Source organism: Lolium perenne, chromosome 3 (assembly GCF_019359855.2).
Source record: "Lolium perenne isolate Kyuss_39 chromosome 3, Kyuss_2.0, whole genome shotgun sequence".
Lineage (NCBI taxonomy): Eukaryota > Viridiplantae > Streptophyta > Magnoliopsida > Poales > Poaceae > Lolium > Lolium perenne.
This window is the reverse complement of record NC_067246.2, coordinates 322776196-322800998: the sequence shown is the minus strand read 5'-3', so window position 1 is coordinate 322800998 and position 24803 is coordinate 322776196. Positions and strand designations below refer to the sequence as shown.

At 45.0% G+C, this 24803-nt stretch overlaps 2 protein-coding genes across 5 annotated transcripts in view; one reads left to right on the top strand and one right to left on the bottom strand.

Moving 5' to 3' along the window:
• LOC127345684 (glucan endo-1,3-beta-glucosidase GIII) overlaps nucleotides 1–24803 on the bottom strand; it is an 82079-nt gene that overhangs the window by 18942 nt on the left and 38334 nt on the right. Inside the window, exons 1-3 of one of the 4 annotated variants that reach the window (XM_051372189.2) lie at nucleotides 10515–10792; nucleotides 10354–10398; nucleotides 9179–10239 (exon numbers count right to left, since the gene is read on the bottom strand). In XM_051372189.2, the coding sequence (XP_051228149.1) occupies nucleotides 9305–10239; nucleotides 10354–10398; nucleotides 10515–10590 (1056 nt within the window). In that variant the 5' untranslated portion in view covers nucleotides 10591–10792 and the 3' untranslated portion in view covers nucleotides 9179–9304. Of the gene's footprint in view, nucleotides 1–7447; nucleotides 7466–9178; nucleotides 10240–10353; nucleotides 10401–10440; nucleotides 10456–10514; nucleotides 10794–24803 lie in introns of those variants that run through there. The other 3 variants (XM_071828676.1, XM_051372187.2, XM_051372190.2) reach the window with 3 other exon arrangements.
• On the top strand, nucleotides 5507–6658 carry LOC127345685 (uncharacterized). The gene is made up of 4 exons (XM_051372192.2): nucleotides 5507–5576; nucleotides 5657–5830; nucleotides 5924–6292; nucleotides 6373–6658. The coding sequence occupies exons 1-4, from the start codon at nucleotides 5523–5525 to the stop codon at nucleotides 6598–6600; spliced, it is 825 nt and encodes a 274-aa protein (XP_051228152.2). The 5' UTR covers nucleotides 5507–5522; the 3' UTR covers nucleotides 6601–6658.

Below are 24803 nucleotides of genomic sequence, written 5' to 3'. Positions count from 1 at the left end.
GAGTTACAAGCATCTACTTGGCCAGAGCATCTACTAGTAACGGAAAGCATGCAAGATCATAAACAACACATAGCATAACTTTGATAATCAACATAACAAGTATTCTCTATTCATCGGATCCCAACAAACGCAACATATAGAATTACAGATAGATGATCTTGATCATGTTAGGCAGCTCACAAGATCCGACAATGATAGCACAATGGGGAGAAGACAACCATCTAGCTACTGCTATGGACCCATAGTCCAGGGGTAGACTACTCACACATCACACCGGAGGCGACCATGGCGGCGTAGAGTCCTCCGGGAGATGATTCCCCTCTCCGGCAGGGTGCCGGAGGCGATCTCCTGGATCCCCCGAGATGGGATCGGCGGCGGCGGCGTCTCCGGGAAGGTTTTCCGTATCGTGGTTCTCGATGCGGGGGTTTCGTCACGGAGACTTTTTATAGGCGGAAGGGCAGGTCAAGAGGCGGCACGGGGGCCCCACACTACAGGCCGGCGCGGCCAAGGGGGGGGCCGCGCCGCCCTATGGTGTGGCCCCTCCGTGGCCCCTCTTCGTCTCTCCTTCGGACTTCTGGAAGCTTCGTGAGAAAATAGGCCCCTGGGCTTTGATTTCGTCCAATTCCGAGAACATTTCCTTACTAGGATTTCTGAAACCAAAAACAGCAGAAACAAAGCAATCGGCACTTCGGCATCTTGTTAATAGGTTAGTTCCAGAAAATGCACGAATATGACATAAAGTGTGCATAAAACATGTAGATAACATCAATAATGTGGCATGGAACATAAGAAATTATCGATACGTCGGAGACGTATCAAGATGTTACCCAACTAGATGCCATCGCTCGCCTTTTGGCCTTTAAGTGCCACAGGAATCTGTGCAGAGATGGGTTCGATGAACTTCTGGTCCTCGTTGGCAGCATTCTGCCGAAAGGGCACCTCTTGCCGCAAAACTTCTACTATTCGAAAAAATTGCTCAGTGACCTGAAGATGTCATCTCAGCAGATACACGCTTGTCCAAAGGGATGTATGCTATTCAGAGAGGAGCATGCTAACACAAATTATTGCATCCATTGCAAAAGCTCTAGGTACTTTGAGGTTGACACCAATGGTGATGGTCAGAAGAGGCAGACCACGGTTGCCAAGAATATCCTCCGCTATCTTCCAGTCCTACCGAGGATCCAGCAGCTCTTCATGACCGAGGATACTGCCCAGCAGATGAGGTGGGCTGTAGAAGGGATCAGACCAAACAGTGGCAAGATGATACATCCGTCGGATGGCACTGCATGGAAGAACTTTGTCAAGAAATATCCCCTGAAAGCCGGTGACCAGAGGAGCGTAGCAATTGCGATATCAACCGATGGGTTCAATCCATATGGTATGTCGGCTGCGGTATACAGTTGTTGGCCAGTGTTTGGTAGTCCCCTGAACCTACCCCCTGGCGTCTGCACGAGATCAGAGTACATGTTTGTGTCGATGATAATCCCAGGACCGAAATACCCGGGTAAGAACATGAACGTGTATCTGGAACCACTGATTGATGACTTGCTTCTTGGGTGGGAAGATCGCGGGATCCGAACTTATGACGCGGCAAAGAAGGAACACTTCGATATGTATGTCTGGTACCACACGTCTCTGCATGACTTGCCAGCACGTGCTTTGTTCTGCGGGTGGTGTACACATGGGAAGTGGCCTTGTCCGGAGTGCAGGCAAGCCGTGACTTTCTTCTGGCTAAACAAGGGTGGCAAGTATTCCTGCTTTGATAAAGCTCGACAGTTCCTTGAGCAGAGTCATGAATACAGGAGTGATGTAAAGAGCTTCAAAAAAGGCCGCGTTGTCCTTGCACCGAAGCCAATTCCGAAGACCGGACAGGAAACCAAGGCCGAGTTAGACGCTCTCCAGCCTAACCCTGATGGGAATGGTTTCTTGGGATATGGGGAGACACACCAATGGACCCACAAGCCGTGCTTCTGGAAGCTTCCTTACTTTGAGTTTCTGGAGCTCCCGCATAACATTGATGTAATGCACACCGAGAAGAATATCAGTGAAGCCATTTGGAGCACCATAGTGGACACTGAGAAGACGAAGGATAACATAAAGGCTCGAATTGACCAAGAAAAGTTGTGCGATAGGCCAGAGTTGAACATGAAGCCACCTCAAGGTGCCAAAAAAACTTGGACTAAGCCACACGCTCCGTTCTGCCTCACAAAGGCCCAAAAAAGGGAGGTCTTCCAATGGATGAAGGACTCCTTGTTTTTCCCTGATGGGTTCGCAGCCAACTGGATGAGGGGTCTTAACATTGAAACGTTGCGAGTACAAGGACTGAAGAGTCATGACTACCACGTATGGATTGAGCGGATAATGCCGGTGATGATTCGAGGCTATGTCCCTGAGAAGACTTGGCGAGTGCTAGCGAGGTTGAGTTATTTCTTCCGCCAGATTTGTGCTAGGGAGTTAGACACTAAAGTGATTGAGAAGCTGGATGAACAGGCACCCATGTTGCTTTGCGATCTAGAGAAGATCTTTCCTCCAGCGTTCTTTAATCCGATGCAACATATGATCCTCCACCTCGCGAAGGAATGCTTAAAGGGGGGGCCGAACTGGGGCCGTTGGCAGTTTGGTCCCGAGAGAGAAACACAAAAGCTTCGTCAGATGACTGGCAATAAATGCAAGATCGAAGCATCCATAGCCGAGGCAGTCCTGAACGTGGAGGTGGCAAACTTCACCACTAAGCACTATGATCCCAACATTCCCACAAAGCACAACCCGGTCCTCCGTTACAATGCCGCCAACAATGAAGATGTACCCAAGCTTAGCATCTTCATAGGGCTTGGCGGCAAGTCAAGTGGCTCGAAGCCGTACACAACGAATTTACATGAGCGGGAGTTGATCCACTCATATGTCTTGAACACCATGGTGGAAGTGAAGCCGTACATCAAGTAAGTGCTAACCATTTAGTTATTCGCAAACATTCATCGTATGTTCGTGGCTAACTCTTCCTCCGTTCACTGTTGTAGACAATTCACGACTAAATATTGGAGGTATACCCACAGGGATCCTACCTCGGAAGAATCCAAGGATATTTTCGATAAGGGCGGCGGTCACGGTTTCAGTAGCTGGTTCTGTGGTTTGGTACTATCCTATCCAAATTTGTTTGTACACTGTCGACATTTCGGCCGACATTTCTTGTTCTAAACTTGTCGTCCTAATCTTGTAGGCAAGAACTGACAAAGACATGAATCCCTTGCTACGAAAAATTGCTAGGGGCTTCAACCATTCCGTCGACTCGTTCAATTCTTATGACGTGAACGGGTATCGCTTCCAGACCCATCAATACACAACAAGCCGTCCAAACAAGAAGACAATAAATAGCGGGGTGGTATGTCAAGGTGATGATGGACTCCATTACTATGGAAGAGTCGAGGGTATATACGAGCTGAATTACGGGTTTGACAAAGGGCTAAATCCCGTCGTATTCAAATGCCATTGGTTCGACCCACGCCGCGTGAGACGGGATCCTGAAATTGGATTGGTCGAAGTTGAAAGAAGCTCTGTTTATAAGGGAGAGGACGTGTACATTTTGGCCACCCAAGCCTTCCAAGTATTCTATCTCCCGTACGCGTGCCGAAACCCGACCAAACGTCTACATGGATGGGATGTTGTGATGACCGTTCCTTCACGCATTAGGCCACCCCCGCCAAACAAGGATGATTACCGCCGCGTAGACCCCTCAACAAGGAGTGTTGATTTTTATCAAGAAGAAGGGCTCCCCGGTCATTTCACTATCGACTTGTCGGCCGTTGTTGATAACATGGTCGTAGACGATGAGCAAGAAGAAGATGCGGTTATGGAGGAAGACAATGAAGAATATGAAGCTGAGGATGTGTGTGCCGTAGAAGACCTAAGTTTGCTCGAGGCGTTCAAAGCAGGCATTGACCTAGGTCCAAATGGACCACCTCCAGGTTTCTTCGATCATTATTGGTTCGCTGAGCCTGATGATGATGAAACATGTGGTCCGATTACGGATGTCGACAACGGCTACTGATCTATGTAGTTGTAATTGTGAGGCTATCCTATGTAATAAACTATGTGCTATGTAGTTGTAATTGTGAGGCTATCCTATGTACTGAACTATGTGCTATTTGTAATAAACTATGTGCTATGTAGTTGTAATTGTGAGGCTATCCTATGTACTGAACTATGTGCTATTTGTAATAAACTTTGATCTATGTAGTTGTAATTGTGAGGCTATCCTATGTACTGAACTATGTGCTATTTGTAATAAACTTTGATCTATGTAGTTGTAATTGTGAGGCTATCATATGTACTGAACTATGTGCTATTTGTAATAAACTATGATCTATGTACTGAACTATGTGCTATTTATTGTTGATTTCACTAATATTCATCTGTTTACATTGCATACTAATAAACCACTCTTTTCATTGTGTTTGCAGGTGATTGAAACATGCCGCCAAGAAAAAGAAAGGGAGGTTTCAAAAAGAAGATCAAGGCCGTGGCTGAGCTTGTGGGACTTTCGAGTGGTTCGTCGTCGCAGACACGTCCTCCTAGCGCTCCTCCTAGCCCTCCACCACGGAGGAAGAATGCCCAGCCACGGCGACTTCGTACCCCTTCTCCTAGTCCTCCCCCAGCCGAGGATGATGACGAGGAGCAGTGGGGTGGGGAGGACGAGGAGGACGGTGAGGAGCACGGTGGGCAGGATGAGGAGGACGGTGGGGAGGACGGTGGGGAGGATGGTGGGGAGGACGGTGGGGAGGAGCTCGAGGAGGATGAGGGGTTGGGGGGTTTGCCGCAGGAGCTAAACAAAGACCTAGCTTGGTATCCGCCCGAGGAGGAGGTGTACGTTGCAGCCGAGGAGAGGCTGGAACCACGGGACAAGAAGCCGTATAAGCGCGGGATTACGAAACTCCCCAAGCTAAAAACTTGGGCCTTCCGCGATGTTGTTCTCGTGCCCGCTGGAAAGAGGTACATACTGATTTTGGCATTCCATTATTGAAATTTTTATCATTATACAAATTTTTTATCACATGCATACTGATTTTGGCAATTCGTTGTGCAGCATGTTCAAGTATGGTGACCCGAGGAGGCTCCCGACACGTGAGTACTCGAACATCCTTGGAGGCCTAATTAGGAAGCATTTCCCTGGGATTGTCAATCTCCCTAGTGGTGGCCGCGATGTGGCTTGGACTTGGAAGCACTACAGCTACGCGGAAGATCCTAGCGGCAAGTGTGCCAACATGCAAGAGCGGGTTGTCCGCCACTTCTGGGTACGTGACTTTTGGCTTCTTAGCATTCAAACACTTCTTGACTACCAATAGTTGCTCTAATTCCTCTTGTTTTACCTATGTGCATGGTTGCAGAAATACTTCACGAGGGCTGAGGGCAAGGAAATTGCGTGCGACGTTATCTTACACGAGTTGTGCAGGGTGAGGGTGACTGGCATGCACTACGAGGCACGTGTCCGCAAGGCCCGCGATCGGCACGCCGAGCGCAAAGTTTGGATGAGTAAGGCTGATTGTCGGGATACGCTCATGGCACCGTGGCAGTACCTGCAGGTATTAGCATCGATGTGTTCTTTATTTCCGCATTTTCATGTAGTTTATGTTCTAATAATGGGTCTATCTTGTGTATGTAGAACCCTCCTCAGTACGTCGGGGAAGACAAGGCGTGCTTTCTTGCGATGGTCATATGGTGGACATCCCCCGAGTACGCCCGGAAGCACGAGGAGGGCAAGCAGAAGCGTTTAGAGATGGGAGGTGGATCACATGTCCTGGGCAGCAAGAACTTGGCCCTTACCTTGCAGCAAGAGGTGAGCAAATGGTTTCTTCATTCTTTCGTTTCATGTTATTGTTAGCCCCGCAAGGGTGTCCCTCTTCACTTACTTGCATGTACTCTTTTGCAGGAAGTGAAGACAGGCGTGACACCAAACTTGTTTGGCCTTTTCCAAAAGTCCAAGACCAGGAGGGAGCCGCATCCTGAAACGGGGTCCGTGTGGGTCAACGGGCTAGCGGAGGCCCAGTGTGGCGCGTACCGCTCGAAGTTCAAGGACAAGCACGGCGAAGACGCCGACCCAACCACCGAAGACTTTGACGTTGAGGTTGCGGTGCTTGCGGGACAAGGCAAGAAGGGTGGCCGCCTATGGATTGCTGACGGGTTAGTCGACCCAACGACCATTCCATCTCTACGCCAGATCCGTCGTGGGCGTACGAGCGAGCAGCCTCGGGTAGAGACCCGCCCACGGGCTTCGGACCTAGCTGTGGAGAAGTTACGGGTAAGTTCTTCGTCGATCCTCTACGCTTCATTACATGTTTTCCATTGCAATGTTACTGACATCGCGGCAACACAACGTAGGCGGAGATGGAAGAAAGGGAACGGAGGCACCAAGAGGAGCAGATGCAGATGCAGCAGCAGCTTAGGGAGAACATGCAGATGCAGCAGCAGATGTTGCAGCAGATGCAACAACAGCAGCAGATGTTCCAGCAGATGTTCATGAACCAGACCGTGCTGACTTCACCACCGGGGAGTAGTGGTCCTAGCACGTCGTGTCCTCCTATGTTCCCACATTTTGTAAGTGGTTAACTTAATATCTCCGTCTCAATCTTGTTTGTTGTCTAACCGAACTTTGGATATTGCAGATCCCCACGCTCGATCCGGCTGTGATGGCGCTCCTCCAGCAAGCGCCAAGTCAGAGCCCGCTGATACCTGGCTTGACCGTCAACAATACGGGCATCATCCGGAGCCTGCATCAGTTTCTAGGTGAGTTCTCCTACACATCTAATTCTTCCATACCATGTCACTTGTGAATTTTAGCCATTCAACCATGTCAATTTTAGCCATTATGTTCAATTTTAGCTATTCCATGTTAATTTTACTCATTCCATGTCATTTTTAGCCATTATGTTGAATTTTAGCCATTTCATGTCAATTCTAGCGATTATGTTCAATTTTAGCCATTTCATGTCAATTCTAGTTCTTCCATGTCTTACATGTCAATTTTAGTCATTCCATGCCACTTATGCATCAATGAACTTGTAGGAGGACAAGGAGGTGGAGAAGGACAAGGAGGTGGAGAAGGACAAGGAGGTGGAGACGGAAATGGAGAAGGTTGATGTTGGTTGTATGAACTTTGTTGTGCTATTTGGATCATTCTATGTTGGACTATTGTATGGACTTTGTTGGACTATATTATGTATGAACTTTGTTGTTGATGATGTGCAAATACTCTATATATTATGCTATATATGGATCTGGATATATATTTGTATTTGTGAATTGTATATGCAGGGATTAATGAGAAACAGAAAAAATCTGGAATTTTTTCAGCACCTTTGCCGTGCATATGCACACGGCAAAGACACATGCACACGGCAAAGAAGGCCTTTGCCGTGCACATACACACGACAAAGGTTGCCCTGCTGTGCACTGCGCGGCTGTGGTAGTTCTGCTGTAGCATGTTTGCCGTGCGGGGTGGAGGGGAAGCGCACGGCAAAGAGGAGACTTTGCCGTGCGGGATGGGGGTGGAGCACACGGCAAAGCCGGCCGCACGGCAAAGTCTGAAGGCGCACGGCAACGACATTCGCACGGCAACGCTGGCCCAGCGCACGGCAAAGCCAGTGCGCACGGCAAAGGCTTTGCCGTGCCACTTTCGCGCGGCGCACGGCAAAGACGGCTTTGCCGGGCGGTTCATTGCCGAGCAATCTTTGCCGTGCAAGCCCGCACGGCAAAGGTTTTGCCGAGCGTATTTTGGCCTTTGCCGTGCGTTCCTGCTGCACGGCAAAGCGCAGTTCTCCCGTAGTGGTACGTGTGTGGAGACATGGCTTGGAGGTCATGTGCTGTGTTCCTTTAGTGCTCCCCACTGTCTCAGGTCAATCTTTAGGGGCGCTTCGAGGTCCTGTGTTGTGGCTAGTCTTCGGATTAGCCTTGGTGTGGAGTTCACAATAACACTTGTTGAGTTCTTCTTACAGCTTGCTCGTGATTCTGACTCAAAATCAGACATGCCCATCTAGCTTCTTAGTAATAAATAGGTCCAGATTTCTTAACTGATAAGTGGCCCAAAACAGGTGCTAATAGCTCGTGCGCAATGTCAAAAGCACCTCCCATCCAGGCCCATTGGCAATTTCCCTCGGGCCAAGCTCCCTTGGTAGTGGGGATGAGACTGTTGCGCACGTGGTTTAGTTGAGCTTGCACGACTAAACGTTATTTTTTGTCCTCACCCTCACTAATCTGATTAATCAAAGCACAACCGTGTTTCAATTTAGGATAACCTCTTTTTTTCGAAAAGGGGCAGTGCCCAGCCTCTGCATCAATATGATGCACACGGCTTTTTTCTTTATTTCAAAGTTCAGCATAAGAGTAGCAAAGTATAAGTTTTACATCACGGATCAGAGAGGGTTGAGACATGTATCAACTATCGAAAAATGGAGAAAAACTTCGAGCTAATCATTCTTCAATCGACTAGTGTGCCGCCACCCAGTAGCCTGAAAATAGAAGTCCTGAGTAACCTTTAGCAGACGGTTGCATCCAGTATCCAAACTCTCCCGCTGATCCTCTGGGAGCAGAAAGACCCATTGATGAATCCAGTATGTGGCTCGGCGGATAACCTCCACGAGAGAAAGAAAATGCACAATATGATGAGGTTTCATTGTCACGACTGGTCCCAAGTTCTTTTACTCTTAATCTACAATTTCCTGTTTATGTTTAGAGTTTTTATGCCTATTTTGTCAATTTCGTCGAGCACTGTCCATGTTTTGAAATTCCATTGCACCACTAACTTCATCTCTTCGTTCCACACATCTTTTAATGTCTAAATTTTTAATTGCAAGGCTCGTCGACAAGGTAGAGATGAATTATTTATCTGCAGATACCTAACACACTTGGATCTCTTATACCTCCCTCTCATGAATCATGATCCTTACAAAACTCGAAATCGATTGGGAGAACGAAATTATATGCTGATTCAGAAAATTCAAGTACTGTCTCCGTTCACTAATATAAGCTAATTTATCCTACCAAAACATCTTACATTAGGCAATGTAAGAAGTACAAGATTTAGTAGGGATTCTAACCGGGAAAAACCTGAGGAAATTGTCTGTTCATTAACTGTTCTTTTCTTTAGGTTAGCTTTGGCCTCTCTTTGTTTGGTCAAATATTTCCTCTATTGTAAATTAATTGACTCAATTTTATTAGGAGGGAGGTAGATCGACCTAGCCAGGTGCATCTTTGCATTTTACCCGGGGACAGTTTATTCGTATACAGACTGACCATATCCTCTGATTCAGTCGTCTCAGAAACTAAGGGTGTAGGCCGGCGACTTGTCCGGATTGAACAGCCCAAAGTGCCTCTCCGTCTCATCACCTGTCTTGAGGTTCTCGTTAAACATGGCGAACATGTACGTCTCCAGCAGCCCGGGCCTCTTGGGCGTGCCCCCACCGACATGGTTGATCAGATTCTGGTTGTACGTCCTCGCGTTCTGGACCGTCGCGGCGAAGCTGCCGCTGGACGGCCATCCGGTCTCGGACACGACGACCTTCACCCCCGGTCTGCCAGAGTCCTCCAGCGCGGCGTAGATGGAGTCGACCATGGCGTCGAAGAGGCTCGTGTACGTCAACCCATTGCCGTTGTCGGTCACGGTGGTGCCCGGCTGGAAGGTCGCGTAGTCGAGATGGATGTTCGTCGTGTCGCGTACGTAGGCGAAGTACGGGTACACGTTGGCCAGCAGCGGCGCGCCAGTGCTCTCCAGGTACTCCGCGATGGGGTCCATGAAGTCGTCGTCCGCGAACACGCCGCTGGAGGGCGGGTAGGTGTTGGTGAACACATCGAACCTCAGCGACGTCGACACCTTGATGCCGCCGTGGCCGGCCGCGGCGAGCGCTGCGTCGAGGTTCTTCATGGCCGGGAGGATGTTCTTCTGCGCGTCGACGTCCATGATCTCGTTGCCGACGGCGATGTACCGGAAGGAGACGCCCGGGTAGGGCTGGACGTTGGCTTTGACCCAGGCGGCGGCCGCGGACGGGTTGGAGGCGAAGGCGGTGATGTTCTCGTTGGGCACGTCCATGAGGAGTCCGATGCCCGTGCCGCTGAGGGCGCGGAGGACCTTGCGCTCCGGAGCGTAGATTCGCATGGCGGTGATGCCCTTGGACCTGTAGAGCTTCACCACGTCGGCCGGCGACGGCAGGTTGTTGCCGAGCACGCCGTTGCAGACGCCGATGGAGTGCACGCCTGTTACCATCGAACAAAATGGCTAGCTAATCAGTTGCATTAATTTTCCCAGAGAAAGATCAAGTCATGGTGCAAGATTTCAATTAATTATCAGGATGCGGCAGCTTAGTGAACCTTTGGTTTGTCCGCGAGCGTCAGCTGCCCGGTGAGCACCGCACTCTTTTATGCGAATGCATCCATACAAAAATATCGTTGGTTAATGCTGGAAACGTAGAGACGGCTGGATCCATACATCCATCCATACATTGTAGTAAGTAGAAGTCTTATATATTTACCTGCTGGAAACGTAGAGACGGCTAAAAGGAGCAGTGCTACCACTGCAAGCACGGAAGCAACCCCATGGTTCGCCATGGATCTACGATTATCTTGGGTTTATGTTTGTATGCAATGCACCAAGCAGACTACTCACCCCTATATATATATGCAAATAATGCAAATCCCTATCTCCTGCACTACGGATCAAGTTTGGCGCATCACACGATGATTGCTCCCCGACGAGCAACGATCGAGTCCACCATTCATTTCCGATCAGTTTCCATTTTCCACCACTAGCTAGGCACTACTGTGCGTATACCTATTTGTTTTAGTGGAGAGTGGCCGGGGAGTGTCTATTGCTAATTGCTTGCTGGCATGTCCACCGGCCGCCGGCGCACGCAAGTGCACGCCCAACTTGTTCGTTGGCCCGTCGAAACGGATTGAACACGGGTCACCATCGATTCGTCCGGGAGTGGTGAGGTCGTCGACGGGCGTACCTGCCGTCTCCCTCGCCCGGGCGGTATATATGAATGCAGATGCAGAGCCACCAGCCATGGGGCTTGTCCGGCTCGTGGAATTTCCGTGGTCCGCTGACTGCTGGCCTGGCTTGTTCCAAGGGCTGACAGTGGCCTCGAGCCCTCGACACTGCGTGCTTCGTTGCTTCCTACCATTCGTTGCTTGTGCCTACACCGCATGTGTCACAGAAATTTCTTTTCTGCGAAACACAATGCACATACACTCACTACAGTACGTCCTAGTTTTGTTTGTGTAGAACTGAAGTGCATTGTTATAAGTAAACACTTCCCGGGAGAAATAAACATTCAGATAACATTAACATACAGTTTGTACATACTTTCAGACTTAGTTCATACTAGATTCTAAATTCAGAGCAAAATCTACCCTACTCTGCTCGCTTTGAACTCTAATTTTACCAAAATGCGGTTCCGGGGATACCCCACTGGAGCCTATAGGTGCAGCGACTATGCAGCCGGCGGTGCTCATTCGATATCAGAGACGAGGCCGAAGTACATATCCGCATGGTGCTCCGCGATCCGACGCCACTCCTCTTTTTTTTGTCCGGTGCTCCCATTTGGTGATGACACCCAGGTGGGGTTTAACTACTCGTACTTGCGGTGGCACTTGGCGGCTCGCACAAGCGACATGCGGGACCATTCTTCGATCAATGTGGTGACCTGGTCGAGGCCGGCATCGTTGACAAAGTCTCGCGGCTGACCTTCTCGTGTGCGCGCTCCTCGTCTATGGACTCCTTGTCGGTGGGTTCCCCCCACTAGTACGGAAAAGCCAACTAGTTGTGTGTGAATATTGGCTACCAATCGCGGGCCCCGACCGACGACTGGTACCTTGCCAGTGGTATTCACTACCAGTCACGTGGCCACCTCGCATGCGATAGGTAGTCCAGTTACTAGTCTCGTGTTGATCTTGACGCGCTACCATTACTAAATCAGTTGCGTGCACGTTTTCGGTCCGGTGCTAATGTTCATTTTTTTGCAACTTTCAAAAAGGTTGGGGCTAGCGCCCAGCTGTCCACGTGATTTTACACAAAACACCTTAAAACTCAAAAAAACGCAATCGAGTCCATGGCTCCTCCTTGTGGCATTGACAAGAGGAGAGGACCAGTAGCAGGTCACCGAAGCAGGGCGTCGGCCGTGGCAGAAGATGGCGTCAGAGGAGGTCGCAGTCGAAGGATAGGAGGAGGTTGCCGTCATCGGAGAGGAGGTTGTCGCTGTCGCCGTAGAGGAGGTGTACTTGTTGTCGGAGGTGGTGCTCATCTTTAGGGAGAAGGTGGAGAAGTGCAAGAGGAGGAGGCAAAGAAGGTGAAGGGGGGAGGAGGAGGGGAGAAGGTGGAGAAGTGGAACATGATGATGGAAATAAGGTGGAGAAGGTGAAGAGGAGGAGGGACGAAGCGGTAGAGAAGCAGGTGAAAGTTTGAAAGGATAGGTGATACGCGTACATCACGCGTCCGTTGGGAACCCCAAGAGGAAGGTGTGATGCGTACAGCGGCAAGTTTCCCTCAGTAAGAAACCAAGGTTTATCGAACCAGTAGGAGCCAAGAAGCACGTTGAAGGTTGATGGCGGCGGAGTGTAGTGCGGCGCAACACCAGGGATTCCAGCGCCAACGTGGAACCTGCACAACACAACCAAAATACTTTGCCCCAACGTGACAGTGAGGTTGTCAATCTCACCGGCTTGCTGTAACAAAGGGTTAGATGTATAGTGTGGATGATGATGTTTGCAGAGAGCAGTAAGAATAAGTATTGCAGTAGATTGTATTCGATGTAAAGAATGGACCGGGGTCCACAGTTCACTAGTGGTGTCTCTCCCATAAGAAATAGCATGTTGGGTGAACACATTACAGTTGGGAAATTGACAAATAAAGATGGCATGACAATGCACATACATGTTATGATGAGTAGTGTGAAATTCAATTGGGAATTACGACAAATTACATAGACCGCTATCCAGCATGCATCTATGCCTAAAAAGTCCACCTTCGGGTTAGCGTCCGCACCCCTTCCAGTATTAAGTTGCAAACAACATAAAATTGCATTAAGTATGGTGCGTAATGTAATCAGCACAAATATCCTTAGACATAACATTGATGTTTTATCCCTAGTGGTAACAGCACATCCACAACCTTAGAACTTTCTGTCACTGTCCCAGATTTAATGGAGGCATGAACCCACTATCGAGCATAAATACTCCCTCTTGGAGTTACAAGTAATGACTTGGCCAGAGCCTCTACTAATAACGGAGAGCATGCAAGATCATAAACAACACATAGATGATAGATTGATAATCAACATAACATAGCATTCCATATTCATCGGATCCCAACAAACGCAACATGTAGCATTACAAATAGATGATCTTGATCATGTTAGGCAGCTCACAAGATCCGACAATGATAGCACATGAGGAGAAGGCAACCATCTAGCTACTGCTATGGACCCATAGTCCAGGGGTGAACTACTCACACATCACTCCGGAGGCGACCATGGCGGTGAAGAGTCCTCCGGGAGATGATTCCCCTCTCCGGCAGGGTGCCGGAGGCGATCTCCTGAATCCCCCGAGATGGGATTGGCGGCGGCGGCGTCTCTGGAAGGTTTTCCTTATCGTGGCTCTCGGTACTGGAGTTATTATCGACGAAGGCTTCTTATAGGCGGAAGGGTAGGTTTAGGGGCAATGCAAGGGGCCCACACGCTAGGGCCGCGCGGCCAGGGCCTGGGCTGCGCCGCCCTGGCGTGTCGCCGCCTTGTCGCCCCACTTCATTTCCCTTTCGGACTTCTGGAAGGTTTGTGGAAAAATAAGACCCTGGGCGTTGATTTCGTCCAATTCCGAGAATATTTCCTTACTAGGATTTCTGAAACCAAAAACAACATAAAACAGCAACTGGCTCTTCGGCATCTTGTTAATAGGTTAGTGCCGGAAAATGCATAAATATGACATAAAGTATGTATAAAATATGTGTGTATCATCATAAATCAAGCATGGAACATAAGAAATTATCGATACGTTGGAGACGTATCAATAGGGAGGGAATTTTTTTGGAATTTTTCAATTTGGGACTTTTTTCTTCGAAATCCAAAACCTGAAAAACTATGTTTTCGTATTTGAATTTGAGTAATACAAAAAATGGTAATACAGCCGTTGAAATCGGATGTATCTTTTTTATACATACATTTAAATATATATAAAAAATCATCGGAGGTTGTATGCAAAAAATAGATCAATTTTACCGAAAGATGGCTCCATTTTGCAAAAATAAGTCGAAATTTATGTTTGTTGATTTTCCTAGCAACTAGAACACGTAACTGATGGATGTAAAATGCATGCATGAACTTTGTAGTTTATTACCACTTATTCCCCCATATTTGCATATCATATAGTGTTATATCCATGTTATATATTGTTTTTGGAGATTTTTCCAATGATCCCCCTTATTTTGGTTATAACTCTGCAGAGCATGAATTTCTTATTTTGCGTATTTTGGACTTCCAGTGACCTGTACGGATTCAAATGGACCAGAGATTTTTCGAGGCTTAATACATTGCAAAGACAATCAAGATGGAGCTTTGGAACCTCAAGAACAGATCCCGGCGGCCCAAAAGAGAGGGGGTGGCGTGGCCCCTACCCTAGGGCGCACCACCTGTATAATTGGGTGGCTCGTTGCTCGGATGCCATCGCCATCGCCACCACCATACTCTTTGGTTTTCCCTAAAACCTTCTATAAAAGGGGTCCCCGACGCGATCTCATAATATACGGAGGCGGAGATCGAAAACACCTAAAAAGACAGTCGGCAAGCCGCCGCCGGTGGAGATCAGAGGGGGAATCATTGTCGGAATCGCCTCCGGTGGACTCTACCCCCCCTTGCGTGATAATCATCAACATCATCATCAGCGGCTTTATAAACACAGTCAGCAACATCTTCATGTACCCTTTGTAATCTCGGTATGTGAGGCAATCTATTGAATTCCCATGATGTATTGTACCTCTATAACGTTTGCTTGATGTATTTTTTGATGGTTGCATATAAGTATTTGTTGATGGTTGCATATAAGTATTTGTTATCTTCTGTGATATCTTGTACTGATATATGCCTGCACACATATGTTGGAGAATGCAATGAGGTTGTCATCATTGCATGATGATAGAATGAGGGACAGATGAAGATTGGCAGAAACAACGTCCCAAGTCTTAGACATTACGTTATATTAATTCATGTTTAATCACGGGGGGGGGGGGGGGACCTTTAAACGTACAACAGTGGTTAGACTTTATGTCTTAATAATTCATTTGTTTGCTCATGCATATGGCCTTAGGATCAATCACTAGTGGTGTATTTGCTCATATCTGTGGTTGCACTTATCTATGGCTCCTCTCTAAAAGAAACACTAATGACAACCACATAAATGAAACGGAAATTTTCCTGAACAATTACTCCCTTGAGTTACTTCACCTTACCCCACTTCACCGTACGACCTTTACTTTACTTGCACTAGTTTTACTTCCTACAATTATTCTCAGTACTTCACAAAATTTTCTAGTTCCTAGTAGAAACCACTTTACACAAACTCCAACCCATTGCTTGGCATGAAAGGCTATATAAGTGGGTTATAGGGATTTAGAGAATAGATAGTTTACATTCAGCTCCTCGTGGGTTCGACACTTAAATACTTTCTGGATTGTACTATGGTGATCTCCTGCATTTGGGGGTTATCAGTAACACATGGCCATCTCAAAGGATTTTGAATTTTGATATATATTGGAAGCGGGCTAGCAAAGGCTAACTCCACCGGTATGGACATAGAAGTCTCATGCCCCCATTGGGGCTCATTGTGGGTACTTTATAGACCCGAGTGTAGCCATGACCCACCTAGTAGTCCCGTGCCCTAATCTCCTCCATGATACCAGTACAAGCACACCAATCGTTTGCTTGTTTTCGGCCGACAACAAATAATAGCATTCGCGTGCGTTCAGATGGGTGTGCTGCCAATGAGTGTGCACATACAGTGTTATCCCTACTAATGTCCATCTTCATCAGAAGTGGCATTCGTTGGTCCTTAGCCTATAGCCCAATACAAACTCTAAAGTTCTCTTTAACCCATTCATATATGGTAAATGGCAGGACTAAAGTTGAGTCCCGCATTGCTAGTTGAGAGAGATGTCGAGTGGTTTATAAAGGTGGATGTTCTAGTCCTTGTAAGTGAGTGAACAGAGAGAGAGAACCCTAACACACTCCTCCTCCTCCTCCTTCTCCGCTGCCTTCCTCGTCGCGCCGCTTTGCGGGTTGCGGGAATCTTGCCAAAACGAGACTATCTTTTTGTTGTTCGGGAAATTGATTGTGTTATTAATTACGATTCATTTTGGATTTTCTCGATTGTGGTTGTGCTCACTCGGACGTGGGTTGCACCCCACTACCTTCCTGAACAGCACAATATAAACTCAGATGCAAACCCTAGCCTATACTACAAACATGCAACTACCTCTTCTAGAACCTTGCGTCGACGGCATCGTCTTCCCCATCCTGAACCGATGGAACAATAGGACTCCGGAACCCCGTCTCTCGTAGACCTGTATGGGTGGAGGCAATCAGTTTTTTGGCGAGCGCTTACGCACGACTACTAGCAACACGACGTCGTCCGATGAGGAGTTCCCCAACAACGACTTCTTCCCGGATGTTGACGACCTCTTCGGCAACCTCAATATGGGAGAAAATATTGACGTTGATGATGCCGCCACCAATGCCGTTGTTGCTCAAGCTGCATCGTATGCGACTCTTCTCTCTTTGTCCGTCAAATCTTTCAAGAGTTTCTAGTTCTTTTGTTTGGAGTAGAAGCGATAGGGTTGTATTATTTAGAGGATATCTATTCATCTACACAGTTAGTCTATATGATTATTTTTGTTACTTACTCTCTAATCATGCTATGTCAATTATTTGTTTGATTAAATAATATGGTAATTTTCTTGTATATTCAACAATTCAAAAACTTCATTATAGGTAAATAAATTAAAGTGGCATTGCTGATACATGGCCGCCTCTCTTTAGTGGTTCGCACTATAAAAGATGGTGCATGAGATCAGTTTTCTGGTTTCAAAACCTGAACTGCTATAGTGCCACTCTTGGCAAGCCTGAGGGTGAGATTTCTGGCTCTCAAGAGGAAGTGTACGAGAAAGTCAATCATGACAAGGGCGCGTGGGATGCGCTCGAGGACAAATTTTGGTCTCATATGCTGGCACTGAGTTATATGTCATGGATCAATACTATGACTACAAGATGACTGGTGAACACTCTGTTGTTGAGAAAGCTCATGAGATACAACCACTTGCTAAAGAATTTGAGCAGTTTAAGCGTACCTTACTAGACAAGTTTGTTTTAGGTAGCATTATTTCCAAGCTTCCTCCTTCATGGAGGAACTTTGCTACTACTTCTCTGAAATTGAAGAGGCAAGAATTTTTGTTTTGGATCTCATTGGGTCTCTTCATGTGAAGGAAAAGGCGACGACAATAGACACACATGCTCAAGGTCTGAGGTAGATTCTAGTGCCAATGTGGTACGGAAGAAAAACCTCCAATCTCACAAGTTCAAGAACAAGAACTAATCTGAAGGGAAAGGAAAGTTTCATGGCAAGAACAAGGTCTCACACTCAACCAACCTCAAGAGGAAGAATGATTAGAAGAAAGGCATTTTCCACGTTTGTGGTGATCCTGATCATTGGGCTCCTAACTGCCCAAATCTCTATGACAAGTGTGGGAGCAGCTGCAAGACTGCAAATGTTGTTATTGGTGGTGATACTAAGATAAAGGACGAAGTGTACTGTATTTTTCCTACTGTCCTTTCAGTATACAACTCTCATGGTTGGTGGATAGACGCGGATGTCAATACACATGTATGTTCTGATGTTTCCATGTTATCTTCTTATCAGGTTGCAAGGATTTCCTCTGCGCTTATGGGAAACGGTGTGCATGCTTCTTTTCATGGCATTGGTACAATAAATTTGAGGTTTACTTCGGGGAAGACCGTCTAGCTGAAGAATGTGCAACACGTTTCCTCCATCGGTAAGAATCTCATGAGCATTACAATTTTATGTCGAGGTAGTTTTAAATTGGTTTTTGAGCCCAATAAAGTTGTAATTTATAAGTGTGGAAAATTATTTAGAAAAGGGTTATGAGTGCGGAGGCTTGTTCCGCTTATCTTTGTCAGACTTATGTACTCAAATTATTAATCATGTTTGCAATGATAGTGAGTCCAATATTTTGGATTCACGACTTTGTCATATCAATTTTGGATGCATGACTCGGCTAGCCAATAAGAATTTAATTCAAAATTTTAATATTATCAGGAGTTCCAAGTGTCAAGTGTGTGTGCAACCTAAACAACCTCGTAAGTCTCACAAAACTGCTGAGGTAAGAGATTTTGCACCGCTGAAACTCATACATTCAGATCTTTGTGAAATAAATGGCGAGTTGATAAAAGGTGGAACTAGATAGTTCATGACTTTAATTGATGACTCCATTCATTACTATTATGTGTACCTTCTGAAATCTAAAGATGAATCTTTTAATCACTCCAAACTCTATAAACTGAAGCACAAAACCAACTTGATTGAAGGATTAAATGACTTAGGTCTGATTATGATGGAGTGTATTTTTCAATGAGTTCGATCCATATGAGGATGCCTCCCTATTTACCTCACTCCAATGGGGTGGCCGAAAGAAAGAAATATACTCTAATTGATTTGGTTATCCCCATCTTAGTACAAAGAACAAAACCATTATTTCTTTTGAGTAATGGCAAATGAAATTTGCGGATACAATCCTACTTGCGGACTTGGGATTGTTTGGGAAAGTAATTGTGCAAATACCCAAGAAGCGCAAGATTGGGCCAAAATCCATGGATTACTTTTTTGGATTATCTTTTTCATAGTATTGGCTATAGATTTTTCATAGTGAAACTTGAGGTAACCAACATTCATGCTAGTACAATTATGGAGTCGAATGATGTGACTTTGTTTGCGGATATCTTTCCCATAAAAGGCACATCTAGCTCATAAATCACGAGATACCTTTGTTCCATCACTCATGACATCTTAAACCCCCTCATATGCCTCTCGAGGGGATCTTTCTATCTTGTGTTTTCATATCTAATCTAGAGGAGATCCATGGGGGCTACTAGACTTCTTCTCTCTGGTTCATGTCTGGTCCAGAGTTTCTACATGACCGTACAAGTGTCGAGATGGTGGACCAAGGGTTTATCGAGATAGAAAAGAGGGGATGTTCCATGTTTGTGGAAGCCATGAAGGAGAAGGAAGAAAGAGAGAAGAAGATCAAAGAGGAACATGGTATAATCGAAGTCTTCAATAAAGCAATGTATGATTGAACTCTTCAATAAAGTCTTAAATAAATCATACACACTTTATACTTTCGTGCCAATTACATTTCACAAGGTTGTCTTTGGTGAGGATTACTCCTCAACGAAGATACTATGCAAAAATCCAAGTATTTAACGACATCTTCATTTTTCAAATCCTTTTGTTATTATCAACGTGCACCTCTTGCTAGATTGATGTTGTATACATGGAACCCATAGGGAATTGACCACTATCATGTAGACTTCATGAAAATTCGTCAGGCCCTTGCGTTAACTGGACCAAATCTAGACACTGCAGCAAAGCATTACATGATGTCAACCTAGGACCAACTAGATCTCTTTTGAACAATACATTTGGCGGGGAAGTCTCTGATACGTCTCCGACGTATCGATAATTTCTTATGTTCCATGCCACATTATTGATGATATCTACATGTTTTATGCATACTTTATGTCATATTTATGTATTTTCCGGCACTAACCTATTAACGAGATGCCGAAGAGCCAGTTGCGGTTTTCTGCTGTTTTTGGTTTCAGAAATCCTAGTAAGGAAATATTCTCGGAATTGGACGAAATCAACGCCCAGGGGCCTATTTTGCCACGAAGCTTCCAGAAGACCGAAGAGGAGATGAAGTGGGGCCACGAGGTGGCCAGACACCAGGGCGGCACGGCCCAAGCCCTGGCCACGCCGGCCTGTCGTCTGGGCCCCTCGTGTGGCCCCCTGACCTGCCCTTCCGCTTACATATAGTCTTCGTCGCGAAACCCCCAGTACCGAGAGCCACGATACGGAAAACCTTCCAGAGACGCCGCCGCCGCCAATCCCATCTCGAGGGATTCAGGAGATCGCCTCCGGCACCCTGCCGGAGAGGGGAATCATCTCCCGGAGGACTCTTCACCGCCATGGTCGCCTCCGGAGTGATGAGTGAGTAGTTCACCCCTGCACTATGGGTCTATAACAGTAGCTAGATGGTCGTCTTCTCCTTATGTGCTTCATTGTCGGGTCTTGTGAGCTGCCTAACATGATCAAGATCATCTATCTGTAATGCTATATGTTGTGTTTGTTGGGATCCGATGGATAGAGAATACTATTTTATGTTGATTATCAATTTATATCTATGTGTTGTTTATGATCTTGCATGCTCTCCGTTGTTAGTAGAGGCTCTGGCCAAGTTTTTGCTAGTAACTCCAAGAGGGAGTATTTATGCTCGATAGTGGGTTCATGCTTCCATTAAATCTGGGACAGTGACAGAAAGTTCTAAGGTTGTGGATGTGCTGTTGCCACTAGGGATAAAAGATTGATGCTATGTCCGAGGATGTAGTTATTGATTACATTACGCACCATACTTAATGCAATTGTCTGTTGCTTGCAACTTAATACCGGAAGGGGTTCGGATGATAACCTGAAAGTGGACTTTTTAGGCATAGATGCATGCTGGATAGCGGTCTATGTACTTTGTCGTAATGCCCAATTAAATCTCACTATACTCATCATATCATGTATGTGCATGGTCATGCCCTCTCTATTTGTCAATTGCCCAACTGTAATTTGTTCACCCAATATGCTATTTATCTTATGGGAGAGACACCTCTAGTGAACTGTGGACCCCGGTCCATTCTTTTAATCGAATACAATCTACTGCAATACTTGTTCTACTGTTTTCTGCAAACAATCATCATCCACACTATACATCTAATCCTTTGTTACAGCAAGCCGGTGAGATTGACAACCTCACTGTTTCGTTGGGGCAAAGTAGTTTGGTTGTGTTGTGCAGGTTCCACGTTGGCACCGGAATCCCTGGTGTTGCGCCACACTACATCTCGCCGCCATCAACCTTCAACGTGCTTCTTGGCTCCTACTGGTTCGATAAACCTTGGTTTCTTACTGAGGGAAAACTTACTGCTGTACGCATCACACCTTCCTCTTGGGGTTCCCAACGGTCGCGTGCTGTACGCGTATCAAGACTGTTTTCTGGCGCCGTTGCCGGGGAGATCAAGACACGCTGCAAGGGGAGTCTCCACAATCCAATCTCTTTACTTTGTTTTTGTCTTGCTTTATTTTATTTACTTTCTTGTTTGTTGCATTATATCAAAATACAAAAAAATTAGTTGCTAGCTTTACTTTATTTTACTGTCTTGCACTCTATATCAAAAACACAAAAAATTAGTTACTTGCATTTACTTTATCTAGTTTGCTTTATTTACTCTTGCTAAAATGGGTACTCCTGAAAATATTAAGTTGTGTGACTTCACAACCACAAATAATAATGATTTCTTATGCACACCTATTGCTCCACCTGCTACTACAGCAGAATTCTTTGAAATTAAACCTGCTTTACTAAATCTTGTTATGCGAGAGCAATTTTCTGGTGTTAGTTCTAATGATGCTGCTGCCCATCTCAATAATTTTGTTGAATTGTGTGAAATGCAAAAGTATAAAGATGTAGATGGTGATATTATAAAATTAAAATTGTTTCCTTTCTCATTAAGAGGAAGAGCTAAAGATTGGTTGCTATCTCTGCCTAAGAATAGTATTGATTCATGGACTAAATGCAAGGATGCTTTTATTGGTAGATATTATCCCCCTGCTAAAATTATATCTTTGAGGAGTAGCATAATGAATTTTAAAAAATTGGATAATGAGAATGTTGCACAAGCATGGGAAAGAATGAAATCTTTGGTTAAAAATTGCCCAACCCATGGACTGACTACTTGGATGATCATCCAAACCTTTTATGCAGGACTGAATTTTTCTTCGCGGAACCTATTGGATTCAGCTGCTGGAGGTACCTTTATGTCCATCACTCTTGGTGAAGCAACAAAGCTTCTTAATAATATGATGATTAATTACTCTGAATGGCACACGGAAAGAGCTGCACAAGGTAAGAAGGTAAATTCTGTCGAAGAAACCTCTTCCTTGAGTGATAAGATTGATGCTACTATGTCTATGCTTGTGAATGGTAGGACTAATGTTGATCCTAATAATGTTCCGTTAGCTTCATTGGTTGCTCAATAAGAACATGTTGATGTGAACTTCATTAAAAATAATAATTTCAACAATAATGCTTACCAGAACAATTCTAGTAATAACTATAGGCCATATCCTTATAATAATGGCAACGGATATGGTAATTCTTATGGGAATTCTTACAACAATAATAGGAATACACCCCCTGGACTTGAAGCCATGCTTAAAGAATTTATTAGTACACAAACTGCTTTTAACAAATCTGTTGAAGAAAAGCTTGGAAAAATTGATATACTTGCTTCTAAAGTCGATAGTCTTGCTGCTGATGTTGATCTTTTGAAATCGAAAGTTATGCCTAATGAAAATCATAATAATAAAATTGTTACTACAGAAAATGCCATCCAAGTTAGAATTAATGAGAATATAAGATTGATGGCCGAATTGCGTGCTAGGTGGGAAAGAGAAGAGAATGAAAAAGAAGATAATATAGCTAAAGTCTGGACTATTACCACCACTAGCAATGCTAATGCTTCACATGTTGCTGCACCTCCTACTAATAATGGTAAAAGAATTGGTGTTGGCAATGTTTCCACTTCTAATGCAAAGCGCGAAAAACTGCCTGAAACTGCTAAAACTGCTGAAATTGTTTGTGATAAAACTGCTGAATTTTTTTCGAACATTGGGGATGATGATCCCATTGCTTTAGATTATAATGGTTTGGATTTTGATGATTGCCATATCTCTGAAGTTATAAAGTTCTTACAAAAACTTGCTAAGAGTCTTAATGCTAGTGCTATAAATTTGGCTTTCACGAAACATATTACAAATGCTCTCATAAAAGCTAGAGAAGAGAAACTAGAACGCGAAGCTTCTATTCCTAGGAAGCTAGAGGATGGTTGGGATCCCATCATTAAGATGAAGGTCAATGACTTTGATTGTAATGCTTTATGTGATCTTGGTGCAAGTATTTCCGTTATGCCTAAAAAAATCTATAATATGCTTGACTTGCCACCATTGAAAAATTGTTATTTGGATGTTAATCTTGCTGATAATTCTACAAAGAAACCTTTGGGGAGAGTTGATAATTTTCACATTACCGTTAACAATAACCTTGTCCCCGTTGATTTTGTTGTCTTGGATATTGAATGCAATGCATCTTGTCCCATTATATTGGGAAGATCTTTTCTTCGAACTGTTGGTGCTATTATTGATATGAAGGAAGGTAATATTAAATATCAATTTCCTCTCAAGAAAGGTATGGAACACTTCCCTAGAAAGAGAATGAAGTTACCTTTTGATTCTATCATTAGAACAAGTTATGATGTTGACACTTTGTCTCTTGATAATACTTGATACACACTTTCTGCGCCTAGCTGAAAGGCGTTAAAGAAAAGCGCTTATGGGAGACAACCCATGTTTTTACTACAGTACCATTATTTTATATTTGAGTCTTGGAAGTTGTTAATACTGTAGCAACCTCTCCTTATCTTAGTTTTGTTCATTGTTGTGCCAAGTAAAGTCGTTGATAGTAAGGTTCATACTAGATTTGGATTACTGCACAGAAACAGATTTCTTTGCTGTCACGAATCTGGGCCTAATTCTCTGTAGGTAACTCAGAAAATTATGCCAATTTACATGAGTGATCCACAGATATGTACGCAACTTTCATTCAATTTGAGCATTTTCATTTGAGCAAGTCTGGTGCCTCAATAAAATTCGTCTTTACGAACTGTTCTGTTTTGACAGATTCTGCCTTTTATTTCGCATTGCCTATTTTGCTATGCTTGATGGATTTTTCGATTTCATTGACTTTCAGTAGCTTTGTGCAATGTCCATAAGTGTTAAGAATGATTATGTCACCCCTGAACATGTAAATTTTGATTGTGCACTAACCCTCTAATGAGTTGTTTTGAGTTCGGTGTGGAGGAAGTTTTCAAGGATCAAGAGAGGGAGATGATACAATATGATCAAGGAGAGTGAAAGCTCTAAGCTTGGGGATGCCCCGGTGGTTCACCCCTGCATATTTTAAGAAGACTCAAGCGTCTAAGCTTGGGGATGCCCAAGGCATCCCCTTCTTCATCGACAACATTATGAGGTTCCTCCCCTGAAACTATATTTTTATTCCATCACATCTTATGTGCTTTGCTTGGAGCGTCGGTTTGTTTTTAATTTTTGTTTTGTTTGAATAAAATGGATCCTAGCATTCTTTGTGTGGGAGAGAGACACGCTCCGCTGTTGCATATGGACAAATATGTCCTTAGGCTTTACTTATAGTATTCATGGCGAAGGTTGAATCTTCTTCGTTAAATTGTTATATGGTTGGAATCAGGAAATGCTACATGTAGTAATTGGTAAAATGTCTTGGATAATTTGATACTTGGCAATTGTTGTGCTCATGTCTAAGCTCTTGCATCATATACTTTGCACCTATTAATGAAGAAATACATAGAGCT

What these genes read in the sequence shown, in the direction of transcription:
- LOC127345685 (XM_051372192.2), top strand. Translation starts at nt 5,523, where the DNA reads ATGAGTAAGGCTGATTGTCGGGATACGCTCATGGCACCGTGGCAGTAC. An exon ending in CACCGTGGCAGTACCTGCAG is followed by an intron (nt 5,577 to 5,656) that starts GTATTAGCATCG and finishes TTGTGTATGTAG; the next exon opens with AACCCTCCTCAGTACGTCGG. An exon ending in CCCTTACCTTGCAGCAAGAG is followed by an intron (nt 5,831 to 5,923) that starts GTGAGCAAATGG and finishes ACTCTTTTGCAG; the next exon opens with GAAGTGAAGACAGGCGTGAC.